The sequence below is a fragment of the Mya arenaria genome, chromosome 2, assembly GCF_026914265.1.
Source record: "Mya arenaria isolate MELC-2E11 chromosome 2, ASM2691426v1".
NCBI classification, from domain to species: Eukaryota; Metazoa; Mollusca; class Bivalvia; order Myida; family Myidae; genus Mya; species Mya arenaria.
Window position 1 is genome coordinate 39,853,200 of NC_069123.1, and position 25,592 is coordinate 39,878,791.

The following is a 25,592-nucleotide window of genomic DNA, read 5'->3' on the forward strand; positions in this document are numbered from 1 at the left end:
GCAAAACGATGGAAGCGGACGACAACAGACCCGACACCGTTCAAAATTGCCGACGTACAGACTCAGGTGGAAAGTTCAAAACACACAATTTATCATTTCTTTTTTTACGTGGTTAATTTTCCCGAAGGCAATAAACTAGAAATTGAACTGATGAACTAGTAAACCATATTTTCTTAAAGTTTTTGAACCCGCCATGTTGATCGTTGATAATCTAAAATTATCCCCATAAAACAATCGGTGAAAAGGAGTTGAGAAGTTAAACTGCTTTTATTTTTGAAAATTAATAAAACGTTGATGTATGATTCAATGAACAGCTTTCCAATCACCAGTCCATACAAAAAGATGCCCATAATGTTTTACAGTTTAAGGAATTTGCAGACTGGTATGTTTATAGTCACTGCAGTTAAATCAAAGGTGAATGCAGAGCAGCAATTTTATACGCTGCCTATTTTACCAATTTTTGAAGAAGAATGCAATGACGAAAAAAAAAAGTAAGATGCCAGTAAAGTGACTCAAATGATGAAAAGAAAAGCCATTAATGAAAAATGGTTAGCAATACCATAACTCTGAGAGGTCTTCCTCTTGCCTTATATGACATCTGTGTGATACCCGGGATCAGAAACTGAGTTGGTGAAAAGAAAAGAAAAAGTTTCAGCCAAATCAATCAACTTCTTAGCGGTCACACCCAGCCAAAAGATCACTGGTCAAAACAAACACCGGACCAAACTGACAACTGATGTAGTACATGCCAAATTTCTGAAACTGTAGATCACTTCATATTCTACTGTAAAAAGTATGATAAAGTATGATAAATCTCTAATCAGACTGGAAGTAAGAACACTACAGATACTTTACAGACATTGCATACCTCAAACAGCAATGTCGTTGGGGTTGCTAGTGGGCGAAATAGAAGAAATAACAAAAAGTGCGAAAGAAGAAGTGATGGACTCATTTAGCTTATATCTGTTGGAAACAGTCAGGCTCTAATTATTTTTTCTTGAAAAAATCACACAACTGTCCATAACACTACTGGTTGAGAAGCAGTTTCCGACGGAAAGCAGTTTCCGACAAAATTTTAACACGTATGAATAAATCAATAAACACTTGTAAAAACTGTCGGAAACTGCTTCTCAACCAGTACCGTATTATATCATGTATAGGACGCTAGCATAGATAGGACGCAGGCAAAAAAATAGTTGAGAAAACGGGTAAAAACCCTTAATATATAAGATAGGACGCAGCGGAAAAATATCAAAATCGGAGCCGAAAAATTGAGGTTGGTCAAGTATTTATAACATATATATTGAAGTAAAAAACAAACAAAAAATTGTATATAAGGCATATTTTGGTAACTGTCTTGTATATTTTGATAATTATTGTCATATTTTGGTAATTTAGCGTACACAACAATGATATATGTCTTGACATTTTGAGAACATTTACGCATATTATAAGACTTATACAAATGCCGTAATAGTCCCGACTGACAGTCAACCGTTGCAACCGTTGCAATAGTCTCGACATGCCTTCTGAATGACAGTCAACCGTTGCAACCGTTGCAATCGCAACAAAACTGTGTATTGTCAAAACTGATGGTTGTTTTGATAAGGCTTGTCGCTGTGCGGATTAAAGCATGTCGGCATAATGAAGTGTCAGTAATTAGCCTTGACAGCAGAAGGCACATCGGGTAAAGTGCGAACAAACAACCATAAGATATTACCATCACAATAGTTTGTTCTATTGATGTTTTTCTAATAACAGACAGCGGGTTTTTTCACACCTTCACACATTTGAAAAGATTTGATAGTGACAATAATGCTACTTTGCGTTATGCACATTCATTTATCAATTTTTTAAAACAGTAACATACAACAAAATGTTTTGTAAAATATCGAAACATTAAAATCATAAACAACGATTAATTGATATTTACCTCCTTTCCCGATTTCCGTTGCCGTTATAACTCAATCCAGTTAAAGTGCACTCACATCGAGTTTTTGTGAGTAGCGTCCCTTTTATAAAAAAGTAAACACTCGTGTTTTTTTTTCAATTTATTTCTCAATAAATCATTTTAAAGTAAACATTCAATATATTTCTGCGTGTGTTAACTTGCGTGATTTTACCTTTGTTAGTTGTTCTCTTCGGTGACGCAGTACAGATACTTACTATTACCGCGTTCTTCCCCGGTCCGATATTTTCGACCTGAAATGGACTTGGAAAAAAAACAGATGAAAGGACGCAGGCAATTTTTAAGGCGTGAATTGGGGGTAAAAAAGTGCGTCCTATGCATGATATAATACGGTATATTGAACATTAATTTGAGCTTAGCGTTTCTGGTTTTGCCTGCATTTTTTACAATTTTTTGTTTTCTTTTAGGTTTGGAACCTGCAAACAATAGTGAGGATGATGATGTCCATGTCTGTCGCAAGTGCAATATCATCTTTTACAGTATTGAGAAATACTTGGAACATAAAGTCAAACATGACAATTTCAGGGTAAAGTATACTTGTTTAAAAAATCATTCCCATAACTTTGAACTTTTATGATTTATCTGAGATATAGAATTACTAGACTGTTTAATTTGCAAATACATTAAAATGTTACATGTAAATGAAGTGAAAGTTATTTTTACATACAGCTTCATGATTTGGTTGTTTCTAGATACGGTTTGGGAAATCTGATGTTGACAAGCGGATGGTTATGCCAAAGCTTGTACGCAAGCAACGTCAGATCTGCAAAATTGTGGCTGGGAAAGACACAACCTCAACAAATAGCGCAGCAACACCAGGAAGAAGTATGAGGATAAATATTTAAGCCTTTATCAGTTTTCAGCTGTATTTGTCAATGAAAAGATACTAGCAGAAAACAAGTTTTATAATGTTTCATTTTTTTGTGATGTTGAAAGATTGTATGTCCTTTATATATTTATGTCCTCATCTATCATCTTCAGAGAAACGTGGCCGTAAAAAGCTTAGTGAGCTAAAACCAGAACCTGCGGAACTGACAGAAAGAGCTGGATATGTTTGCACAAAATGTGGTAGAAAATTCAACAGGTAACTGCTGAATGATAATCCTGCTACCGTTGATGATGTTTAATCATTTAAATGATAAATGTAGGACTTTACTAGTGAAGATGTATGATGTTTTCTCAATTACATATCAGAAAGGAAATAATTAAGAAGAAAATGCTTAAAAGTATTAATTACTCAAATAGAGCTTTGTCAGTACATGGCTAAGTATCAAGGTAATTTTAACCAATGGCATTAAATTATTTGCTTTACTAAGCAAGTGGCAGCATTTCTGCAATCATCTACAGCAGATCATCTGCCTGATTGTATGGGCTAAAATATATTTTTGTCTGAAATGCATTTTAGGGAGGCTAGCCTACGTCGTCACATGGAGTACGACCACAGGGAGAGTGACTCTGAAGCAAGCGAGGTGGATAATGAGCTCGAAGATGACAGAGATAGGGACTTCAAACCAGAACAAGAACCAGACCCTGAAGAACCGGACGAACAGAATGTGCAGGTAACAAAACATGCAGGTATATCCTGATATATATTTTTAGAGTAACCATTCTTGGTAGATTTTGTGTTCTGCATTCAATTAAATAAAACTTTAATAAATATTTGTCTTTAACCTAAACAAATAAATTACTGTGAAATCATTAATGTTCGTGGGGCATTAATGTTCGTGGTTTTCGTGGGTTCGGTGATCAACAAATTCAAGATCCTACGAAATATAGACCCTGTATTCACTTTTTCAATAGCCATGTTATGTACATACTCTAGTTTATCCATTACAGAGGCCGCAGTATACAACGTAAATATCCGTCTCACTGTGTATCTTAATATCATTGTTTTATTGACATGGGCATATGCACTAATTGTCATGTCATACCACTTTAGCGAGTGTCATAAACCGTGTGACGTTGTAGACGGAAATCATAGGCCAGCGCGTGAAGATAATGCAGACGATCTAGGACGATCCCAGTTTCAATTATTTAAAAAAAAATTAATAATAAAAAACCACGAATTCAAGTACCCACGAAATTGTAATTTTTCGGCAAACCACGAAATTTCATGCCAACGAATATAAATGATTTCACAGTAACCATTTTTACACCATTTGATGCAGATATTTGATGTATACATTATGAACACATCTTCTTTCTTCATTGCATTTTTTTGCTGTCAGGTCAGTAAGGAGATTAGGTAAGACAAAGTCACACAGTGTGTATTTTACGGATATAAAAGGATTTAAAGTCTTAGAAACAATGACCCCTCTTGTTCAATTGCAGGTGATATATGTGGCCAGTGCAGATGGTGAGGAAGGCACTGGCTCAGGTGCAGATATCGACTCGTTACAGCAGGTGATAAGGGCTGCTGCCTTAGTGGAGGCACAACACACTGCCAGCGATGGCACCATCACTGTAGGTTACTTTACTTGCGCTGTGTTAAAGATATGGTAATGACTGTTAAGTTATTGATAAAGCTCAATTTTGAATGGTTTTATTTTGGTATTAGCAAGTGTGTTTGCATTGTATGCTTGTATGTCACTGTTAGTTTCTGATTTTATGTACTACAATGCCTCTCTATGTGATTTACTGAATGTTTCAGGTTACACTGTCAAATTGCCCTGAACAGTCTTCCACAGACACCACCCCTACTGTGATTGTAACCAGAACTACCACAGACAAGCCTGTAGCTCCCATAGCCCCTAAACTTGTCACAGATGATAAGGGGGAAACTACTGGAAAGACCAGTAACAGCAAGAAAAAACTCACTGATGAAGATCGAGCACTCAGAAAATACTGCTGTAAAGTCTGTAAAAGCAGATTCAAAGAAGTATGCATAACAATTTCGTTACACCTCATGATATTTTGTAATATGCAGTGTTTTTTTTCACTTTTAGGGGAATGGGGCCAGGGCCCGTCAGGAGGGGAAAATCGCGTTGTAAAAGGGCAAAAAGGGGAAAATGTATAAATGCAAAAATCATTAAAGCTTTGCCTTCCTCTTTAATAAATTGATCATATGCATATACATAACAAGATCAAAGTGAAAGTGAAAGCAATCTACAAAGCAATATCTCTTTGTTTCATATTGTAAAGGTTGATTATGTTGTCAATGTCCCCTGCTGACAGTTCTTTTGGCACGTAATATAATTAATTTTCTGAGCGCTTGAACGATACCGATCAATCAAGGGAGACTAGCACGTATGATCACTACGTGTAAAATGCAGCGCCAAACTGCGTTTACTGTATTGAAAAGTGCCGTAATTACGATCGGCAAAGTTATTTTAGAGGACGATTTTGACATCGTCGGGAGGGGAATTTTTTACTGAAATAGGAGAAAAATATATACTTTTTGGAGAGGGGAATGGGGCCGAATTTCGGCCCCAAATCAGGCCTAAAAAAAACACTGATATGTAACACCTTAGTACTTGCAGCCATTTTGTCACGAAGTGTTCTGGTAGCAATTCAAATAAAGCATCTTGGATTTTATTTTATCTCAGTGGAATATTGGATAAGGCGTATCATCCAAATAATAATATTATATTAAGGGCCTTCACCAATACCAAGTTGTAGGGGAAGGCCACAAATTAAAGCATTTTAAAATTTCAATTTTCATTACTTTTTATCTTTTGGAAAGGTTATACACACCTTAGCCACATATATTGGTGTGTTAATAAGTTGAGATTTTTTTACAAAGGATTATTTTATCCGAGTTTTGTTGAAATTCCTTTGACATTTTGCAGGAAATTTGATCAGGATTGAATATGTTTTAGAGTCAATATGTTCTGGCCTGTTCCAAACTATCCTGTCAACTAGAGTCAATATGTTCTGGCCTGTTCCAAACTATCCGGTCAACTAGAGTCAATATCTTCTGGCCTGTTCCAAACTATCCTGTCAACTAGAGTCAATATGTTCTGGCCTGTTCCAAACTATCCTGTCAACTAGAGTCAATATCTTCTGGCCTGTTCCAAACTATCCTGTCAACTAGAGTCAATATCTTCTGGCCTGTTCCAAACTATCCGGTCAACTAGAGTCAATATCTTCTGGCCTGTTCCAAACTATCCGGTCAACTAGAGTCAATATGTTCTGGCCTGTTCCAAACTATCCTGTCAACTAGAGTCAATATCTTCTGGCCTGTTCCAAACTATCCTGTCAACTAGAGTCAATATGTTCTGGCCTGTTCCAAACTATCCGGTCAACTAGAGTCAATATGTTCTGGCCTGCTCCAAACTATCCGGTCAACTAGAGTCAATATGTTCTGGCCTGTTCCAAACTATCCGGTCAACTAGAGTCAATATCTTCTGGCCTGTTCCAAACTATCCTGTCAACTAGAGTCAATATGTTCTGGCCTGTTCCAAACTATCCTGTCAACTAGAGTCAATATCTTCTGGCCTGTTCCAAACTATCCTGTCAACTAGAGTCAATATGTTCTGGCCTGCTCCAAACTATCCGGTCAACTAGAGTCAATATGTTCTGGCCTGTTCCAAACTATCCTGTCAACTAGAGTCAATATCTTCTGGCCTGTTCCAAACTATCCTGTCAACTAGAGTCAATATCTTCTGGCCTGTTCCAAACTATCCTGTCAACTAGAGTCAATATCTTCTGGCCTGTTCCAAACTATCCTGTCAACTAGAGTCAATATCTTCTGGCCTGTTCCAAACTATCCTGTCAACTAGAGTCAATATCTTCTGGCCTGCTCCAAACTATCCTGTCAACTAGAGTCAATATCTTCTGGCCTGTTCCAAACTATCCTGTCAACTAGAGTCAATATCTTCTGGCCTGCTCCAAACTATCCTGTCAACTAGAGTCAATATCTTCTGGCCTGCTCCAAACTATCCTGTCAACTAGAGTCAATATCTTCTGGCCTGTTCCAAACTATCCTGTCAACTAGAGTCAATATCTTCTGGCCTGTTCCAAACCATCCTGTCAACTAGAGTCAATATCTTCTGGCCTGTTCCAAACTATCCGGTCAACTAGAGTCAATATCTTCTGGCCTGTTCCAAACTATCCGGTCAACTAGAGTCAATATCTTCTGGCCTGTTCCAAACTATCCGGTCAACTAGAGTCAATATCTTCTGGCCTGTTCCAAACTATCCGGTCAACTAGAGTCAATATCTTCTGGCCTGTTTCAAACTATCCGGTCAACTAGAGTCAATATGTTCTGGCCTGTTCCAAACTATCCGGTCAACTAGAGTCAATATCTTCTGGCCTGTTCCAAACTATCCGGTCAACTAGAGTCAATATCTTCTGGCCTGTTCCAAACTATCCGGTCAACTAGAGTCAATATCTTCTGGCCTGTTCCAAACTATCCGGTCAACTAGAGTCAATATGTTCTGGCCTGTTCCAAACTATCCGGTCAACTAGAGTCAATATCTTCTGGCCTGTTCCAAACTATCCGGTCAACTAGAGTCAATATGTTCTGGCCTGTTCCAAACTATCCGGTCAACTAGAGTCAATATGTTCTGGCCTGTTCCAAACTATCCTGTCAACTAGAGTCAATATCTTCTGGCCTGTTCCAAACTATCCGGTCAACTAGAGTCAATATCTTCTGGCCTGTTCCAAACTATCCGGTCAACTAGAGTCAATATCTTCTGGCCTGTTCCAAACTATCCGGTCAACTAGAGTCAATATCTTCTGGCCTGTTCCAAACTATCCGGTCAACTAGAGTCAATATCTTCTGGCCTGTTCCAAACTATCCGGTCAACTAGAGTCAATATCTTCTGGCCTGTTCCAAACTATCCGGTCAACTAGAGTCAATATCTTCTGGCCTGTTCCAAACTATCCGGTCAACTAGAGTCAATATGTTCTGGCCTGTTCCAAACTATCCGGTCAACTAGAGTCAATATCTTCTGGCCTGTTCCAAACTATCCTGTCAACTAGAGTCAATATCTTCTGGCCTGTTCCAAACTATCCGGTCAACTAGAGTCAATATCTTCTGGCCTGTTCCAAACTATCCGGTCAACTAGAGTCAATATGTTCTGGCCTGTTCCAAACTATCCGGTCAACTAGAGTCAATATGTTCTGGCCTGTTCCAAACTATCCGGTCAACTAGAGTCAATATGTTCTGGCCTGTTCCAAACTATCCTGTCAACTAGAGTCAATATGTTCTGGCCTGTTCCAAACTATCCTGTCAACTAGAGTCAATATCTTCTGGCCTGCTCCAAACTATCCGGTCAACTAGAGTCAATATGTTCTGGCCTGCTCCAAACTATCCGGTCAACTAGAGTCAATATGTTCTGGCCTGCTCCAAACTATCCTGTCAACTAGAGTCAATATCTTCTGGCCTGTTCCAAACTATCCTGTCAACTAGAGTCAATATCTTCTGGCCTGTTCCAAACTATCCGGTCAACTAGAGTCAATATGTTCTGGCCTGCTCCAAACTATCCTGTCAACTAGAGTCAATATGTTCTGGCCTGCTCCAAACTATCCTGTCAACTAGAGTCAATATGTTCTGGCCTGCTCCAAACTATCCTGTCAACTAGAGTCAATATGTTCTGGCCTGTTCCAAACTATCCTGTCAACTAGAGTCAATATGTTCTGGCCTGTTCCAAACTATCCGGTCAACTAGAGTCAATATGTTCTGGCCTGTTCCAAACTATCCGGTCAACTAGAGTCAATATGTTCTGGCCTGTTCCAAACTATCCTGTCAACTAGAGTCAATATCTTCTGGCCTGTTCCAAACTATCCGGTCAACTAGAGTCAATATGTTCTGGCCTGCTCCAAACTATCCTGTCAACTAGAGTCAATATGTTCTGGCCTGCTCCAAACTATCCTGTCAACTAGAGTCAATATCTTCTGGCCTGTTCCAAACTATCCGGTCAACTAGAGTCAATATGTTCTGGCCTGTTCCAAACTATCCGGTCAACTAGAGTCAATATGTTCTGGCCTGTTCCAAACTATCCGGTCAACTAGAGTCAATATGTTCTGGCCTGTTCCAAACTATCCGGTCAACTAGAGTCAATATCTTCTGGCCTGTTCCAAACTATCCGGTCAACTAGAGTCAATATCTTCTGGCCTGTTCCAAACTATCCGGTCAACTAGAGTCAATATCTTCTGGCCTGTTCCAAACTATCCGGTCAACTAGAGTCAATATCTTCTGGCCTGTTCCAAACTATCCGGTCAACTAGAGTCAATATGTTCTGGCCTGTTCCAAACTATCCTGTCAACTAGAGTCAATATGTTCTGGCCTGTTCCAAACTATCCTGTCAACTAGAGTCAATATGTTCTGGCCTGTTCCAAACTATCCGGTCAACTAGAGTCAATATGTTCTGGCCTGTTCCAAACTATCCTGTCAACTAGAGTCAATATGTTCTGGCCTGTTCCAAACTATCCTGTCAACTAGAGTCAATATGTTCTGGCCTGTTCCAAACTATCCTGTCAACTAGAGTCAATATCTTCTGGCCTGTTCCAAACTATCCGGTCAACTAGAGTCAATATGTTCTGGCCTGTTCCAAACTATCCGGTCAACTAGAGTCAATATCTTCTGGCCTGTTCCAAACTATCCTGTCAACTAGAGTCAATATGTTCTGGCCTGTTCCAAACTATCCTGTCAACTAGAGTCAATATCTTCTGGCCTGTTCCAAACTATCCGGTCAACTAGAGTCAATATGTTCTGGCCTGTTCCAAACTATCCTGTCAACTAGAGTCAATATGTTCTGGCCTGCTCCAAACTATCCTGTCAACTAGAGTCAATATCTTCTGGCCTGTTCCAAACTATCCTGTCAACTAGAGTCAATATCTTCTGGCCTGCTCCAAACTATCCTGTCAACTATGTTTTTTGGCTTCTTGATATAAAATTTTTATAAGTGAGATATTCAATATTTAAGAGAATACTTAAATTTTCTTCCAAGTCACACAAGGGTTAATATATTTCCTAAAAAGAGACAGTTACCACAATTCCACATTACTTTAGTGATGTCATAGTGTCAAGCAGTTTGGCATAAAGAACAATTCAACATATTACTTATGACAATTTGTGAACCCACATTTACACTGTGGCATTTCATTAAAAGAATAAATTTTGTGAATGAAACAATCTGCTCAGTCATTATAGTCTCAACAGCAAGATTGAAATCTTCATCTTCTATTAGTCACTTTATTAATAATGGTTTTTCATGCCAAAAAAGAGGAAATTTTGATATATTTGTAAAAAGTTTCTTTAATATCTGCATTATGAATATAGGATTATTTTTTTTTTAAATATTTGTAGCTGCCAGTTCTGAGGGCCCACATGATGACTCATACCAACAAGCGTCACTATGTGTGTGGAGCTGAGGGTTGTACATACGCCTTCAAGACGAGAGGTTCGCTCAAGCGCCACATGCGTCGTCATACGGGTGAGAGACCATTCCCATGTGAACTGTGCGGTCGTTCCTTTGCTGAGTCTGGGGCTCTGACTCGCCATTTGAAAGCCAGGTGATTTTCTTGTGTAATAGCCATTTGATTTTACAATGCAAGTATTATTTTTAGCTCGACTATTCGAAGAATAGGTGGTCTATACTACTCGCCCCAGCGTCGGCATCTGGTTCAAGTTTTAGGGCAAGTTGGGTTTTTCACTTATAAGTACAATACCCTACATTCAATTGACTTAATACTTCACACAGTTGTTCATGGCCATCACATGATGAGGTTAGATAACTCCATATTATTCTTTACACAGATTATGGCCCCTGATTGACTATGGAACTTAGGTTAAAGTTTTAGGGCAAGTTGGAATATTTATTAATAACTTCTATATCCTTTGTTCAATTGTCTTAATACTTCACACAGTTGTTCAGGACCATCACACAATGAGGTTACATAACTCCATATTATCCTAAATACAAGTTATGGCCCCTGATTGACTTAGGTTAAAGTTTTAGGGCAGGTTAAAGTTTTAGGGCAAGTTGGGATTTTCACTTAAAACTCCAATACCATTCATTCAATTGACTTAATACTTTACACAGATGTTCAGAGCCATCACATAATGAGGTTAGATAACTCCATATTATCTTTTATACAAATTATGGCCCCTGATTGACTATGGAACTTGGGTTAAAGTTTTAGGGCAGGTTGGGATATTCTTTTATAACTTCTATAACCTTCACTCAATTGACTTAATACTTCACACACTTGTTCAGGACCATCACCCAATGAAGTTACATAACTCCATATCCTTAATACAAGTTATGGCCCCTGATTGACTTAGGTTAAAGTTTTAGGCAAGTAAAAGTTAAGGGCAAGTTGGGATTTTAATAAAAAAAACTTCTATACCGTTCATTAAATGCACTTAATAAAATTCAAAATTATTTACGACCATCTTACAACAAGAAACATAACTCCGTTTTAAGCCTAAATACAAATTATAATGGCCCTTGATTTTTTATTTTTTTTTAAATTTCCTTTGAAAATCATATTTGTATATACTTAACCACATTTTCATAATGGGAAATCAAGTTATTTGAATGACTTGGGTCATTGTTTGGGCGGGCTGGTGGGAGGGCAGCATCAAAGTCACCTTATGTATCGAATAATTTTAGTTAGGTTTGACATAAATAGACCAAACTGGGTATTATTACATCGTTATTGTAATCTAAGTCAAAGCGGCGTAGTCAAGCGCGCTGTCTTACAACGGCTCTTGTTTATCTCATTCATACAATGTAGTTTGTTATATGAGCAATATTTTTGTAAATTTATGATGATGATTCCTAAAAAAATTGTTGTAAAAAATTAGTATGTATGATTAAGTTTTCTCAATGTAATTATTGCAACACATGCGTAATTTCTGTATCTTATATGAGATGTTTTTTCTTGTGTATGTTCAGCTCTCATATTATTATAAATTATGACTTAAATGTAAAATTCATACATTTGACCAAAAGCCATATGTATTGATAACATCATGGCACACAATAATTTGAAATGACAGTAGCTGTAAATAAGTTAATATCAATGTTCGCTTTTTACAGAATGTGATAAATGATCTAATAGTTTTAATTTGTTTATAGTATATTTGTTTAAATGTCTTTTTGCATGTGACTCATCTTCAGGGGGATGTTAAATTGATTTTTCCAGCGCTGGTCATGTGACTCAAAATTCATATCGGGTAATGCCGGTATGCAAGAATACCTATTCATCCATGAATGCCATTATATAAATGAGTGGATGTGTTTTCTCGCTATTTTCACAGAACCCCATGTACACACAAGTCCAACAGTGACCTGCCGCGTTATGGCAAGAGATGGACATATACGCCAAACATTCCTGCAGCGAGGGCTAACACAGTACAGGCACCGGAGGAAAGAGAGGCAGAGGAACAACCTGTGAATCAGTCTGCAAATCAGGTGGGATAACTAAGAAATAAGTGATGCAAATGTACATACATGTTTAACATGGGCTGGTCTGTTGTATAAAGTAAGTAGATGTTTAACATGAGCTTGTGTGTTTTATATTGTAAGTTGATGTATAACATGAGCTGGTCTGTTTTATAATGTAAGTAGATGTTTAACATGAGCTGGTCTGTTTTATATTGTAAGTTGATGTTGAACATGAGCTGGTCTGTTTTATAATGTAAGTAGATGTTTAATATCAGCTGGTGTGTTTTATATTGTAAGTAGATGTTTAACATGAGCTGGTCTGTTTTATAATGTAAGTAGATGTTTAACATGAGCTGGTGTGTTTTATATTGTAAGTAGATGTTTAACATGAGCTGGTGTGTTTTATAATGTAAGTAGACGTTTAACATGAGCTGGTGTGTTTTATAATGTAAGTAGATGTTTAACATGAGCTGGTGTGTTTTATAATGTAAGTAGATGTTTAACATGAGCTGGTGTGTTTTATAATGTAAATAGATGTTTAACATGAGCTGGTGTGTTTTATATTGTAAGTAGATGTTTAACATGAGCTGGTTTGTTTCGTGAAGAAAAGGTTACAAGGTGATGATAATCTTTTTCTTTTCAACTGAATGTAAATTGTCATGTATGTTGTTGATAGGGTGATGTGGCGATGGTAACCATGGTATCTGATGGCAGTGAAGTTGTGGCAGTGGAGGATACCCTACAACACATAGAGAATGTGGAGGTAAACAATGACAATGCCAGACAACATAGCAGTGGGAAGAATATTTGACTCCTGTTAATAACAAACAGATAAGGAAAAAATACTGCTTAATAGGTTTTCCTCGATTTTTAATAAGTGAAAAATTATAAATAAGTCTGCACTTTGACGGGAATCCTAATTGTGTTAACTATTGCAGTGAGTGTTACAAAATAACATGAGACTGTAAAGAATAACGTCTAGTCCTTTCAGCACATATTTTATTGTTTTTCTCAGGCGATGGAGCATGTTGATGAGGAGGTGGTGGATGATGAGATTGTTGGCGACCAGGTTGTTGGGGACCATGATGTGACTGCTGACGACTCCATCCAGGACTTTGTCCACTCTGAGACTGTCATACAAGACTCACAAGGAAATGTCTGCAAGGTATTAGTTGTAACAATCGCCTCTCTTTCTCTCTCTCTCTCTCTCGCGCCACATAGTCATTGAAAGCATCTTAAAACAATGCTGATGCTTTATCCATTATAAAACAACCTAGATTAAAGCTGAAAGAAAGGTTCTAAATTCATATCTACCTGTCGTAAAATTGTATTCCATTGAGCTGATATTATTTGGTTATAAACATGATTCAACTTCAGGGATTCTTAACTTCAGGATTGAGAGCTTTTAACTTCAGACTATTGTACTGTTGTAATGATAATTTTTTCCCCAGACATTCACATTTTAAACAATAGGAAGTGCGTTGAAATACATTTTACTGACTTCAGATACAATTTCAAAAGATGTGTACGCCTCTATACCCTGCTTTGGGTATCTTATGAATGGTTAAACATGAGCTGGCCAGTATTTACTATTTAAAGAGGATTTTCAGCTGTTTTCATCCTTGCTGCTTGTCAGTCAAAGAATTGATTGTTAAAAAGGAAAGAGTTGATTTAATAATAATTTTTGTCTGCCAATTTCTAGATTTGCATTTATCAAAATGGGTAAACATTAAATACTAGTGCATCTTGCCATATCTAATACGCCATAGAATTAACAACTTTTCTGTGTTAACAGGTATGTTGTGAAGAGCTTGCATCTACAGAAGCATTGAGGGTTCACCTACGGACCCACCTAGCAGATGAGATATGGCGTTGTCCCCTGTGCCACTTCTACACTGAAAGCAGGGAAGACTTCCAATCTCATATGAACCTCCAGCATGACCTACAGCTCAAGGTACTAGTCTGATACTGGTATTGGATTGAAGAGTATTTATTTATATAAGCTTCATTCAAAGAATGCATACTAAAACAAATCGCAAATTACATTTCACTCAGCTTAAGTCACGACATAAATGTATCATTGTTTGTTATAGGTTGACGTCATAATACAAAGTAGTGTGCATTTTAAATATAGTATAGAATATGAAAAATATCATCTAAATGATTTGTTTAAGCTTGTAAGGTATATTATATTGAAGCAAGGTTATTAGTTATACAATTCGATAATTTGGCTCTTTGTGAATTTGACTTCACTCAGCTATCAATATTACTTAAAGGATGAAATTGCAGTCCTTACAGCCCTACTGTTGTGTTATGTGTTAGTGCAGCAAGATCTTGTTTCTTATAGTTAGTATTCATTTCAGTCAAATGATCAATTGTCAGAGGGGACAGCAGAATCTGCTACAGACTCGTCACCACAAGTGTAAGCTAAAGAACTTTGAATTCTAATCAATGACTTAAGGTAACCAGCACAACTGGTATGCAAATGTACCTTCTGGTATTGTTTGCATTATTATCTTGTTTCTCTTCCAATTATTCTTAAATTGATCTGTTGTAAGAAGCTCTCTCATAGATGTTCATGAATGACTCAGTTATTTGTCTCTGCTCAGGAAAAAATCTCGTGATTTGTAGTTGTGTTTTCAGCTGGAATAATTGTACCAAATTAAATTGTGTATAGAATGCTGAGATAGATAGTATGCAGGCAGAAAAATGTTAATGGGGTTCAAAACTAAATACGATAGATATGATGCAGGTGAAAAATTTCAAAATCGGTAGCCACCATGTTTGTTTTGATTTAAGCTTTTTTTGATCATGAAAATGACTTACTATAAACCATGAGATATTAAATATTAAGAATTCTTACGGCCTGTTGAAGTTAAAAGAAAACAAACCATTTCTCATTTGACTCATAATGAGCCAAATTCCTTCTGAAATAGACTTGAGGAACAACACTTTTGACACCACAAGTGAGAGAACATGGAATGACTCTTCAATGTCATTTTGTCTGTGTACTTGAGTAGTATTCGGATGTAACCAAAAGTTTTGTCTTTCATCACGAAAACAAATTTAAGTATCATTCATTCATTTAGTTGTTACAATGATATTCAAAAAAAAAGTGACAGAATAATTGTTTGAACTTGTCATTAGTTATTGACATGAGTAATCTCCCTTTTATGAATAACATTTACTGCACATCTTAAAATCTACATCAAAAATCTTAATAGTAAAAAAAATCAAAATGCCATACAATAAGCTGAATTCTGTTGTTGAATAAGAATTGTTTTGCTTCTGTTGATACGCTAGTGGCCCACTTTTCTCAATATTGAAAAATGTTTGGTATTGTAAAGAAGCCTAATACTAGAGGATGCAGGATTTTTTTTTATATCAATTCTAGGGCAAAAATGGGCGTCTTATATACAGTTTAATTTGGTATTTGTTTGTAAATGCAAATGTAGACTATATTGTCAATGTGTTGCTTTTTATAAATACCAGAGCTGCCCAGACAGCTGTGAGGCAGCTACTGGAGATGCCTACAAGTTCCGATGATGGGGGCGGGGCTGAAAGAGACGGAAGGGCAATCTATGCCTGCCCAGTCTGCAATAAACACTTCTCCAATGGCAACTACCTCAAACTGCACATGCGCAGTCATACTGGTAGGTCATTCTGGACTTGTATTGTGTACTGTTTACATTTATTTATAAGATACATATTTAAGCTGTAATGGATATGGTAGTTTTAACTATGTCTAGTGATGTAAGCAGAAGTTTATAGATGTAAATTTATGTTGAATTTCTTTAAAATTGTTATACTAATTGGTTTAATTTGTTTAATCATAAATTTGACATTGAAATATTGATTCAAATAAAATGTGTTTGGGGAAAAAAATATTAAAGCATGTTACATTCAGCCTACTGTTTTCAGGTATAAGGCCCCACAAATGTCCTGAATGTGATAAGAGCTTCATCAACAGAGACACCCTAAACAAGCACATGTCAGTCCACCTGGAGGAACGTAACTTCAAGTGCGGGAAGTGTGGCAAACTGTTTAAACGCCTGTCCCATGTCCGCGAGCACATCAAGATACACTCGGGTTCTCGACCATTTCCTTGCACTGTGTGTGAAAAGAGCTTTAAAACCAGTGTATGTTGGTTTGGTTGTGTTATTCATCTTTTGTCATGTACATGAATGTTAAAGCTTGAACTTATTCTTAATTTATTTCCAGAATATGTTGAATAAAAAGAGTTAATTAAGGAAATTAATTCAAACTTACGTTATATACTAGAAATATTGACAATGCCCTAATCTTTTTATGGAGAAAAATTGTTTATTTTGAACGGGTCATTGTTTATAATATTGCTGAATTTCGATTAGACACGCTACATCATTTGAGTGATTGTTTACAGTGTTTCAATTGTTTGCTATTTGTTTTCTTGATGTTAATTGCATTGAACCTATTTCTCTCCATTATTTTACCAGAAATACTAATATATCTTATATTAAAAAATATTTAAAACAAAGAGAGAAAATGGTATATATATTGATAAAGCAGTTCATTGAAAAGCTAAATGAAAGAAATTATTCTGTTCACGTTGTACTTATCCTCATTATGGATTCCAGAATGCAATGAAGGTTCACCTGCGCACCCACTCTGATGTGATGCCGTATGAATGCACCTTCTGCCATCGTCGATTCCGAGAGAAGAGCTCCATTGTACGACACAATCGAATGCACACGGGTGAGAAGCCGTTTGTCTGTCCTCACTGCGGTAGACGGTTTGCGGAGCATGGGACACTCAACAGGCACCTGAAGGCTAAAGGTATTTGTGTTTCGAGTTGAGTTGATGTAAGGAAAGGTTGTCATTTCATAGTGGTGTGTGACTGATGTCATGCAAATGGCGATGTATATGCATGGAATTTAATGAATCAAAGCAATAACAATTGAACAATCCCACAAATTTTGATACTGAAATATTTTTTCTTGGTTTGTGTTTACTTATAGATAGTTCTTAATTAGTGTAGTTAAACAGGAGTTTTGGCTTCACTGACTGATCCTAAGGGTAATCCCATCTTTTATTGATGAAGCTTTTTGATGAGTGTGTGGTCAGTTTGTGGTGTTCGTCCTTCAGTATTGCTTGGGCCTTAACAGGGTGGATAATAAAATGTATGATGACTGGGCTAGTCCGTTTAGTTTACATTGAGGTTTGTTTATCCAAAAGTCTATTCTCAATGACTTGTATTAACACTTGATGATTTAAAATGCTGAAAACCACAGAAATGTGGCATTTACCCGGGCTAGTTTATTATGTCGAAGACTGTTTTATGTGATCATTGTTTTTTTCCCTATCAATGAGTCATCAAGTTTATTAGCATCTGTTTTTTTAGCTCACCTGTCACGTAGTGACAAGGTGAGCTTTTGTGATCACTCTTCGTCCGTCGTCCGTCCGTCCGTCCGTCCGTCCGTTCACAATTGCTTGTGAACACAATAGAGGTCACAATTTTGACCTAATCTTTATGAAACTTGGTCAGACTGATCATCTCTATAAAATCTAGGTCAAGTTCGATATTGGGTCATCTGGGGTCAAAAACTAGGTCACTAGGTCAATTAGTAGAAAAACCTTGTGAACACAATAGAGGTCACAATTTTAGCCTAATCTCAATGCAACTTGGTCAGAATGGTCATCTCTATAAAATCTAGGTCAAGTTCGATATTGGGTCATCTGCGGTCAATAATTAGGTCACTAGGTCAATTAGTAGAAAAACCTTGTGAACACAAAAGAGGTCACAATTTTAGCCTAATCTCAATGCAACTTGGTCAGAATGATCATCTCTATAAAATGTAGGTCAAGTTCGATATTGGGTCATCCGCGGTCAACAACTAGGTCACTAGGTCAATTAGTACAAAAACCTTGTGAACACAATAGAGGTCACAATTTTAGCCTAATCTCAATGCAACTTGGTCAGAATAATCATCTCTATAAAATCTAGGTCAAGTTCGATATTGGGTCATCCGCAGTCAATAACTAGGTCACTAGGTCAATTATTAGAAAAACCTTGTGAACACAACAGAGGTCACCATTTTGACCTAATCTTTATGAAACTTGGTCAGACTGATCATCTCTATGAAATCTAGGTCAAGTTCGATATTGGGTCATCTGGGGTCAAAAACTAGGTCAGTAGGTCAATTAGTAGAAATACCTTGTGAACACATTAGAGGTCACAATTTTAGCCTAATCTCAATGCAACTTGGTCAGAATGATCATCTCTATAAAATCTAGGTCAAGTTCGATATTGGGTCATCCGCGGTCAATAACTAGGTCACTAGGTCAATTAGTAGAAAAACCTTGTGAACACAATAGAGGTCACAATTTTAGCCTAATCTCAATGCAAATTGGTCAGAATGATCATCGCTGTAAAATGTAGGTCAAGTTTGATATTGGGTCATTCACGGTCAATAACTAGGTCACTAGGTCAATTAGTACAAAAACCTTGTGAACACAATAGAGGTCACAATTTTAGCCTAATCTCAATGCAACTTGGTCAGAATGATCATCCTTATAAAATCTAGGTCAAGTTTGATATTGGGTCATCCGCGGTCAATAACTAGGTCACTAGGTCAATTAGTAGAAAAACCTTGTGAACACAATAGAGGTCACAATTTTAGGCTAATCTTAATGCAACTTGGTCAGAATGATCATCTCTATAAAATCTGGGTCAAGTTCGATATTGGGTCATATGCAGTCAATAACTAGGTCACTAGGTCAATTATTAGAAAAACCTTGTGAACACAACAGAGGTCACAATTTTGACCTAATCTTTATGAAACTTGGTCAGACTGATCATCTCTATGAAATCTAGGTCAAGTTCGATATTGGGTCATCTGGGGTCAAAAACTAGGTCAGTAGGTCAATTAGTAGAAATACCTTGTGAACACATTAGAGGTCACAATTTTAGCCTAATTTCAATGCAACTTGGTCAGAATGATCATCTCTATAAAATTTAGGTCAAGTTCGATATTGGGTCATCCGCGGTCAATAACTAGGTCACTAGGTCGATTAGTAGAAAAACCTTGTGAACACAATAGAGGTCACAATTTTAGCCTAATCTCAATGCAACTTGGTCAGAATGATCATCGCTATAAAATGTAGGTCAAGTTTGATATTGGGTCATTCACGGTCAATAACTAGGTCACTAGGTCAATTATTACAAAAACCTTGTGAACACAATAGAGGTCACAATTTTAGCCTAATCTCAATGCAACTTGGTCAGAATGATCATCGCTATAAAATGTAGGTCAAGTTTGATATTGGGTCATTCACGGTCAATAACTAGGTCACTAGGTCAATTATTACAAAAACCTTGTGAACACAATAGAGATCACAATTTTAGCCTAATCTCAATGCAACTTGGTCAGAATGATCATCTCTATAAAATCTAGGTCAAGTTCGATATTGGGTCATCTGCGGTCAATAACTAGGTCACTAGGTCAATTAGTAGAAAAACCTTGTGAACACAATAGAGGTCACAATTTTAGGCTAATCTTAATGCAACTTGGTCAGAATGATCATCTCTATAAAATCTGGGTCAAGTTCGATATTGGGTCATACACAGTCAATAACTAGGTCACTAGGTCAATTATTAGAAAAACCTTGTGAACAAAATAGAGGTCACAATTTTAGCCTTATCTTAATGAAACTTGGTCAGAATGATCATCTTAACATAAGCTAGGTCAAGTTCCATATTGGGTCAACCCAGGTCAAAAACTAGGTCACTAGGTCAATTATTTTTATTTACCGGTGATATTTGAACATAAATGTCTGTGTTTGAGAACTTTCAGCTGTTTCATATATCTGATAAATATTATTATCATTTTGCAAGTGCAACTACCGACTCTTAAATAATGTCTATTTGGATTTTCTTGTATCATTCTATTTATGGCAGATATTAATTGTTCTTATTAAGACTTACAATCACATTATATAAATATTTTTGGATTTATTATTGATTTACATAACCATACGTAATTCTACTAAATTTTATTTCCAATTTATAATAATATCTTTTTAGATTTTTTTTATGAAATTGCCTTTTTAGCTCACCTGTCACTTTGTGACATGGTGAGCTTTTGTGATCGCCTTTTGTCCGTCGTGCGGCGTGCGTCGTCCGTCAACAATTTACTTAAAAGACATCTCCTCCTTAACCGCTAGGCCAATATTAATAAAACTTCATAGGTTCCTTGGGTTGTCTTCTATCAAAGTTGTTCAAAGAATTCAATTCCATACAGAACTCTGGTTGCCATGGCAACCAAAAGGAAAAACTTTAAAAATCTTCTTCTCCCAAACCACAAGGCTTAGGCCGTTGATATATGGTAGGTAGGATCACCAAATGGTCCTCTACCAAGTTTGTTCAAATTATGGCCCTGGGGTCAAAATTGGCCCCGCCCCGGGGGGTCATGGGTTTTCTCTATATGTTTATAGTGAAAACTTAAAAAATCTTCTCCTCTGAACTTACTTGGCCTAGAGCTTAGATATTTGGCATGGTTCATCGTCTAGTGGACCTCTACAAAGTTTGTTCAAATTATGGCCCTTGGGTCAAAATTGGCCCCGACCCGGGGGGTCATGGGTTTTCTCTATATGTTTATAGTGAAAACCTTAAAAAATCTTCTCCTCTGAACTTACTTGGCCTAGAGCTTAGATATTTGGCATGGTTCATCGTCTAGTGGACCTCTACAAAGTTTGTTCAAATTATGGCCCTGGGGTCAAAATTGGCCCCGTCCCGGGGGGTCATGGGTTTTCTCTATATGTTTATAGTGAAAACTTCAAAAATCTTCTCCTCTGAACTTACTTGGCCTAGAGCTTAGATATTTGGCATGATTCATCGTCTAGTGGACCTCTACAAAGTTTGTTCAAATTATGGCCCTGGGGTCAAAATTGGCCCCGCCCCGGGGGGTCATGGGTATTCTCTATAAGTTTATAGTTAAAACTTCAAAAATCTTCTCCTCTGAACTTACTTGGACTAGAGCTTAGATATTTGGCATGATTCATTGTCTAGTGGACCTTTACAAAGATTGTTCAAATTATGGCCTTGGGGTCAAAATTGGCCCCGCCCCGGGGGTCATGGGTATACTTGATATGTTTATAGTTAAAACTTCAAAAATCTTCTCCTCTTAACTTACTTGGACTAGAGCTTAGATATTTGGCATGATTCATCGTCTAGTGGACCTCTACAAAGTTTGTTCAAATTTTGGCCTTTGGGTCAAAATTGGCGCTGCCCCGAGGGGTCATGGGTTTTCTCTATATGTTTATAGTGAAAACTTTAAAAAATCTTCTCCTCTGAACTTACTTGGCCTAGAGCTTAGATATTTGGCATGATTCATCGTCTAGTGGACCTCTACAAAGTTTGTTCAAATTATGGCCCTTGGGTCAAAATTGGCCCCGCCCCGGGGGTCATGGATTTTCTCTATATGTTTATAGTAAAAACTTAAAAAATCTTCTCCTCTTAACTTACTTGGACTAGAGCTTAGATATTTGGCATGATTCATCGTCTAGTGGACCTCTACAAAGATTGTTTAAATTATGGCCTTTGGGTCAAAATTGGCCCCGCCCCGGGGGGTCATGGGTTTTCTCTATATGTTTATAGTAAATAAAATCAAAAATCTCTTCTGAACTTACGTTGCTTAGAGCTTAGATATTTGGCATGATTCATCGTCTAGTGGACCTCTACAAAGATTGTTCAAAATTGGCCCCGCCCCGGGGGGTCATGGGTTTTCTCTATATGTTTATAGTTAAAACTTCAAAAATCTTCTCCTCTGAACTTACTTGGACTAGAGCTTAGATATTTGGCATGATATACCATCTAGTTGACTTGTACCAATATTGTTCAATCTTTGGCTCTGGGGTCAAAAAATGGCCCCACCCGGGCGGTCATGGGTTTCCTTATATATGTATATGATGAAAACGTAAGTAATCTTCTTCTCCGAAACCAAAAGGCGAAGGCCTTAGATATTTGGTATGAAGCATCGTTTATCGGACCACTATTAAGATTGTTCAAACTTTAGCCCTGGGGTCAAAATTGGCCACGCCCCGTGTTCATAGGCTTAGGTTTTCAATATTTGTATATAATGGAAGAATGTGCAATATATGACAGGTGAGCGATTCAGGGCCATTTGGCCCTCTTGTTTGTGAAAACGTATGAATTATGTTGCCGGGCCTTTCAGTATCGTGTAAGAAGCCTGTCCTGCATGTGAATGGGCTGGGTGAGGAGGGGACGGACACAGACTATACCATGTTGACAGAGTTCTCCTCAGTGGTGGCCGACACCCAGCAGTACATAGTGCCCGGGAGTGAGGAGGCTGGTCATGGAGATATACAGGAATCGGTATGGCTTTAGTTTTATAGATATACTGTTTATTTTTTTGATAAAAATGCTTCAATATGAATCCAGTATTTGTTTGTACATACAATGTTTGTCAAATACAAACATTTTGTAAATTTGTATGAAAACTCAAACCTATATTAATATATATGGGATCTGCCACAAGTCATCATCAGCAAGTTCAGAAAATATGTATGTGAGCTGACTAGCTTTCATGTTTTCTAGACAAGTTGAATGAAAAAATGTATGATATGAGGAGGATGGTCTAATCTTAACCTATTCTTGTACCTGTTGTTACTGTGCTGCTGATGAGCTGATTACCACAAAACAATATCAATTTGTGCGCTACATGCATTGCCCCTGGAAGTATTTTAAACATTTTTTTTCCATATGTTGTAGTTCCGTATATAAGAATAAATAATGAGATCACAACATAAAAGTAAAATATTAATTAAATTTGCTTTGTTTTAAATCATGAAGTCACACTTGGTTTTGAGACATTATCATGTATATGTTAATTACTGAAGGTATATTGGTTTATACTGATATTGCAGGTTACTGAGTATGTTGTTGCATATGAGGAACAAGAGGATGTCAAGCCTGGCGAGGAGATTCAGAATGTGCAGATCATCTCGGACGAGACTCAGATGGACAGTGTTGAGGTGACGGGAGACTACCAGGCCATCACAGATGAGGAGGCAGGGCTTATACACATACTGGACACCAAGACTGGGGAAGTCATGGCCGTTGTACCTCTTTCCGGAGACGGAACTGAAAACCAGGTCCAATCAATCACCATGTCCCAAGATGGTCAGGTCTCCATGGTTACGCTTCTGTCTACAGAGGAAGGTCAAGCCAATGAAGAAGACGAGATGGAGGTGGTTGACGGGGCAGGGAGTGATGAGTTGGTTGTGGATACCCTTGGTCAGTCAACAGGTCCAGCTTCAGATGAGGTCAACAACTTAATGGAAATTGCTGGGGAAGGCGTACAAGTGTTGCAGATTGTGAGTGAGGAGGAGGAAGTGATGCTGCCCCTTGGTGGTGAAGGTCAGCAACTGGAGGTAGTAGATGATCAAGAAACCATGGATGGTAATAATGTGAAACAGCAGAAAGGTAGCAACATTAATAGTCCTGGGTGGCGAAAAGCCAAGCATAAATTGAAGATACTGGCTAGTGATGATGCGCAGTAGCTGGATAGCTAGTGGCTGATTTACAAAGCATAAATCTGTGTTCAAATAGTTTTAGGGCCTTAAAACAATCATGTTACATGTATATGTACCGGTATGTCTTAAACTCTGTAACATGTTGTTTATTTATTGTGTCATGTCAGACCCATTAGGATCATGTCTGTCACCATCATTAATTCTGTTGTACTTTTGTTATCTGCCTCCATACATGATGAGTTCTGCGACTAATTTTAAACAAACTTGGAACATACGGCTTATTTCTTTTGTGCATATATTGGACAAGTATTACAAATGAGTATTGATATTAATATATTTCCTCATGAACAATGTAGCCGGTAACCAGTGCTCACTGAACACTTTCACTTTAGTTGTGATTTGTATTTTATTTCATAAAACATGTTTATGGGGGTGTAGTGCCCAGGAAAATTTAAAATTGACCATTGTTGTTGATATTAGTTCAATGCATGCTTGATGTGAAGTTATGTTTATAAACAGTTTACTAGTACTAGTTGGAGTATTCCGCCAGTTTGAGATTGCCGCTAGTTGTTATGTGTTACACATGAAATGTTAAATAATATCCATTTAAATATAAAACATGTATTTCTTTTTGAAAATCCAGTGTTATAACTGTTGGTGAATAAAAAGTGAATAGTTTTTGCATTGCTGTTATGGAAATTTAAACCTCCCAGATTGACCAAAGTTTTGGAACCCAGGATTCATCAAAAACATGGTTTGGCTGATTTATCGATGGTTTTAGCTATGGTTTCAAACAACTCCACCATCTCTTGCAAACTTCCAGGCTTCAAGATGGAATAAAATGTGATGAGGCCCCCAGCTAAGTAGAGCCGTTCGTTATTTGGAGAATGTATTGATTTTGATTTGTGTCTAATATTACACTTTGAAGAAACTTGTGAAAGTTCTTTACCAGTATAATGTCACTACTTGTCTTTTAAACTGTTAAACATTAAATATATCTTTTGACAAATGAAAACGCATACAACTCGTTTACAATATGGATGTCGCCATAATGGACTTTAAAGACCTGTATAATTTCCAAGGTCATATCTGTTGGATAATGAACGGGGTGTTCGGATGTTGGTTTAAAAAGGGTTCGATTGATTCAGAATTAATCATAGCTGATCTGCTGAAGTGGTTCAAACTGTCAAAAAAACTAGGCTAACAGTAATAGGGCTCGTTTTCCTTAACTATTTACCGTAGACCTTGCAAGTCCAGGTAGCCTAACCAAAGTATTATCCATTAAGGTGCCAACAATTCTCACCTTGTGGTACGTTCACCTGTCCATCATAGTGAGGGATCTTAAGTCATAATGACCCTCCTCTTGTAGAAAAGAACAAGTTAAAGGCAATAGTTTCTTTGATGCTTTATTTATAACAGGATAATTCATTGTCATGCCCTGTAAATAGTTTTAATATTGTGAGCTGCTTATTGTGCAAAAAGTTGGTATATGCCTTAGTTGAAACATAATTGATAAAAAAGAAATTGAAGGGTTGCTACCAAAAAGGAAAACAAGAAGTCCCTCACTTCCTGGACTGATAACGGACTGAATCACAATAAATATTTACACTGTTCACAGACTACCCATAAACATGGAATTTTTATCTGGTTCAGAAAAAAACTATCGTTCTGATTTTATTTTTTTAAATAGCAAATAATGAAAATGTCCTGATAAATCACTAACCTTGAAAAAAATATCCCTGACTTACAGG

At 37.2% G+C, this 25,592-nt stretch overlaps 1 protein-coding gene across 2 annotated transcripts; it reads left to right on the forward strand.

The window, feature by feature from the left end:
• Window positions 1–24,503, forward strand: LOC128211032 (transcription factor E4F1-like). Of its 2 annotated transcripts, none has more exons than XM_052915422.1 (18): window positions 1–66; window positions 2,377–2,495; window positions 2,662–2,794; window positions 2,951–3,053; window positions 3,375–3,528; window positions 4,301–4,432; window positions 4,620–4,847; window positions 10,224–10,429; window positions 12,183–12,336; window positions 12,986–13,072; window positions 13,325–13,474; window positions 14,105–14,263; window positions 14,673–14,731; window positions 15,802–15,962; window positions 16,231–16,448; window positions 16,926–17,124; window positions 22,521–22,681; window positions 23,233–24,503. In XM_052915422.1, exons 1-18 carry the CDS (start codon window positions 9–11, stop codon window positions 23,866–23,868), a joined length of 3,117 nt encoding a protein of 1,038 aa, XP_052771382.1. In that variant the 5' UTR covers window positions 1–8; the 3' UTR covers window positions 23,869–24,503. The 2 variants fall into 2 exon arrangements, with proteins under 2 accessions (XP_052771382.1, XP_052771389.1); XM_052915429.1 differs by lacking the exon at window positions 1–66 and adding an exon at window positions 1,154–1,276.
• Window positions 24,504–25,592: the final 1,089 nt, after the last annotated feature.

What these genes read in the sequence shown, in the direction of transcription:
- LOC128211032 (XM_052915422.1), top strand. Translation starts at nt 9, where the DNA reads ATGGAAGCGGACGACAACAGACCCGACACCGTTCAAAATTGCCGACGT. An exon ending in TTGCCGACGTACAGACTCAG is followed by an intron (nt 67 to 2,376) that starts GTGGAAAGTTCA and finishes GTTTTCTTTTAG; the next exon opens with GTTTGGAACCTGCAAACAAT. An exon ending in AAAAGAGCTTTAAAACCAGT is followed by an intron (nt 16,449 to 16,925) that starts GTATGTTGGTTT and finishes TATGGATTCCAG; the next exon opens with AATGCAATGAAGGTTCACCT.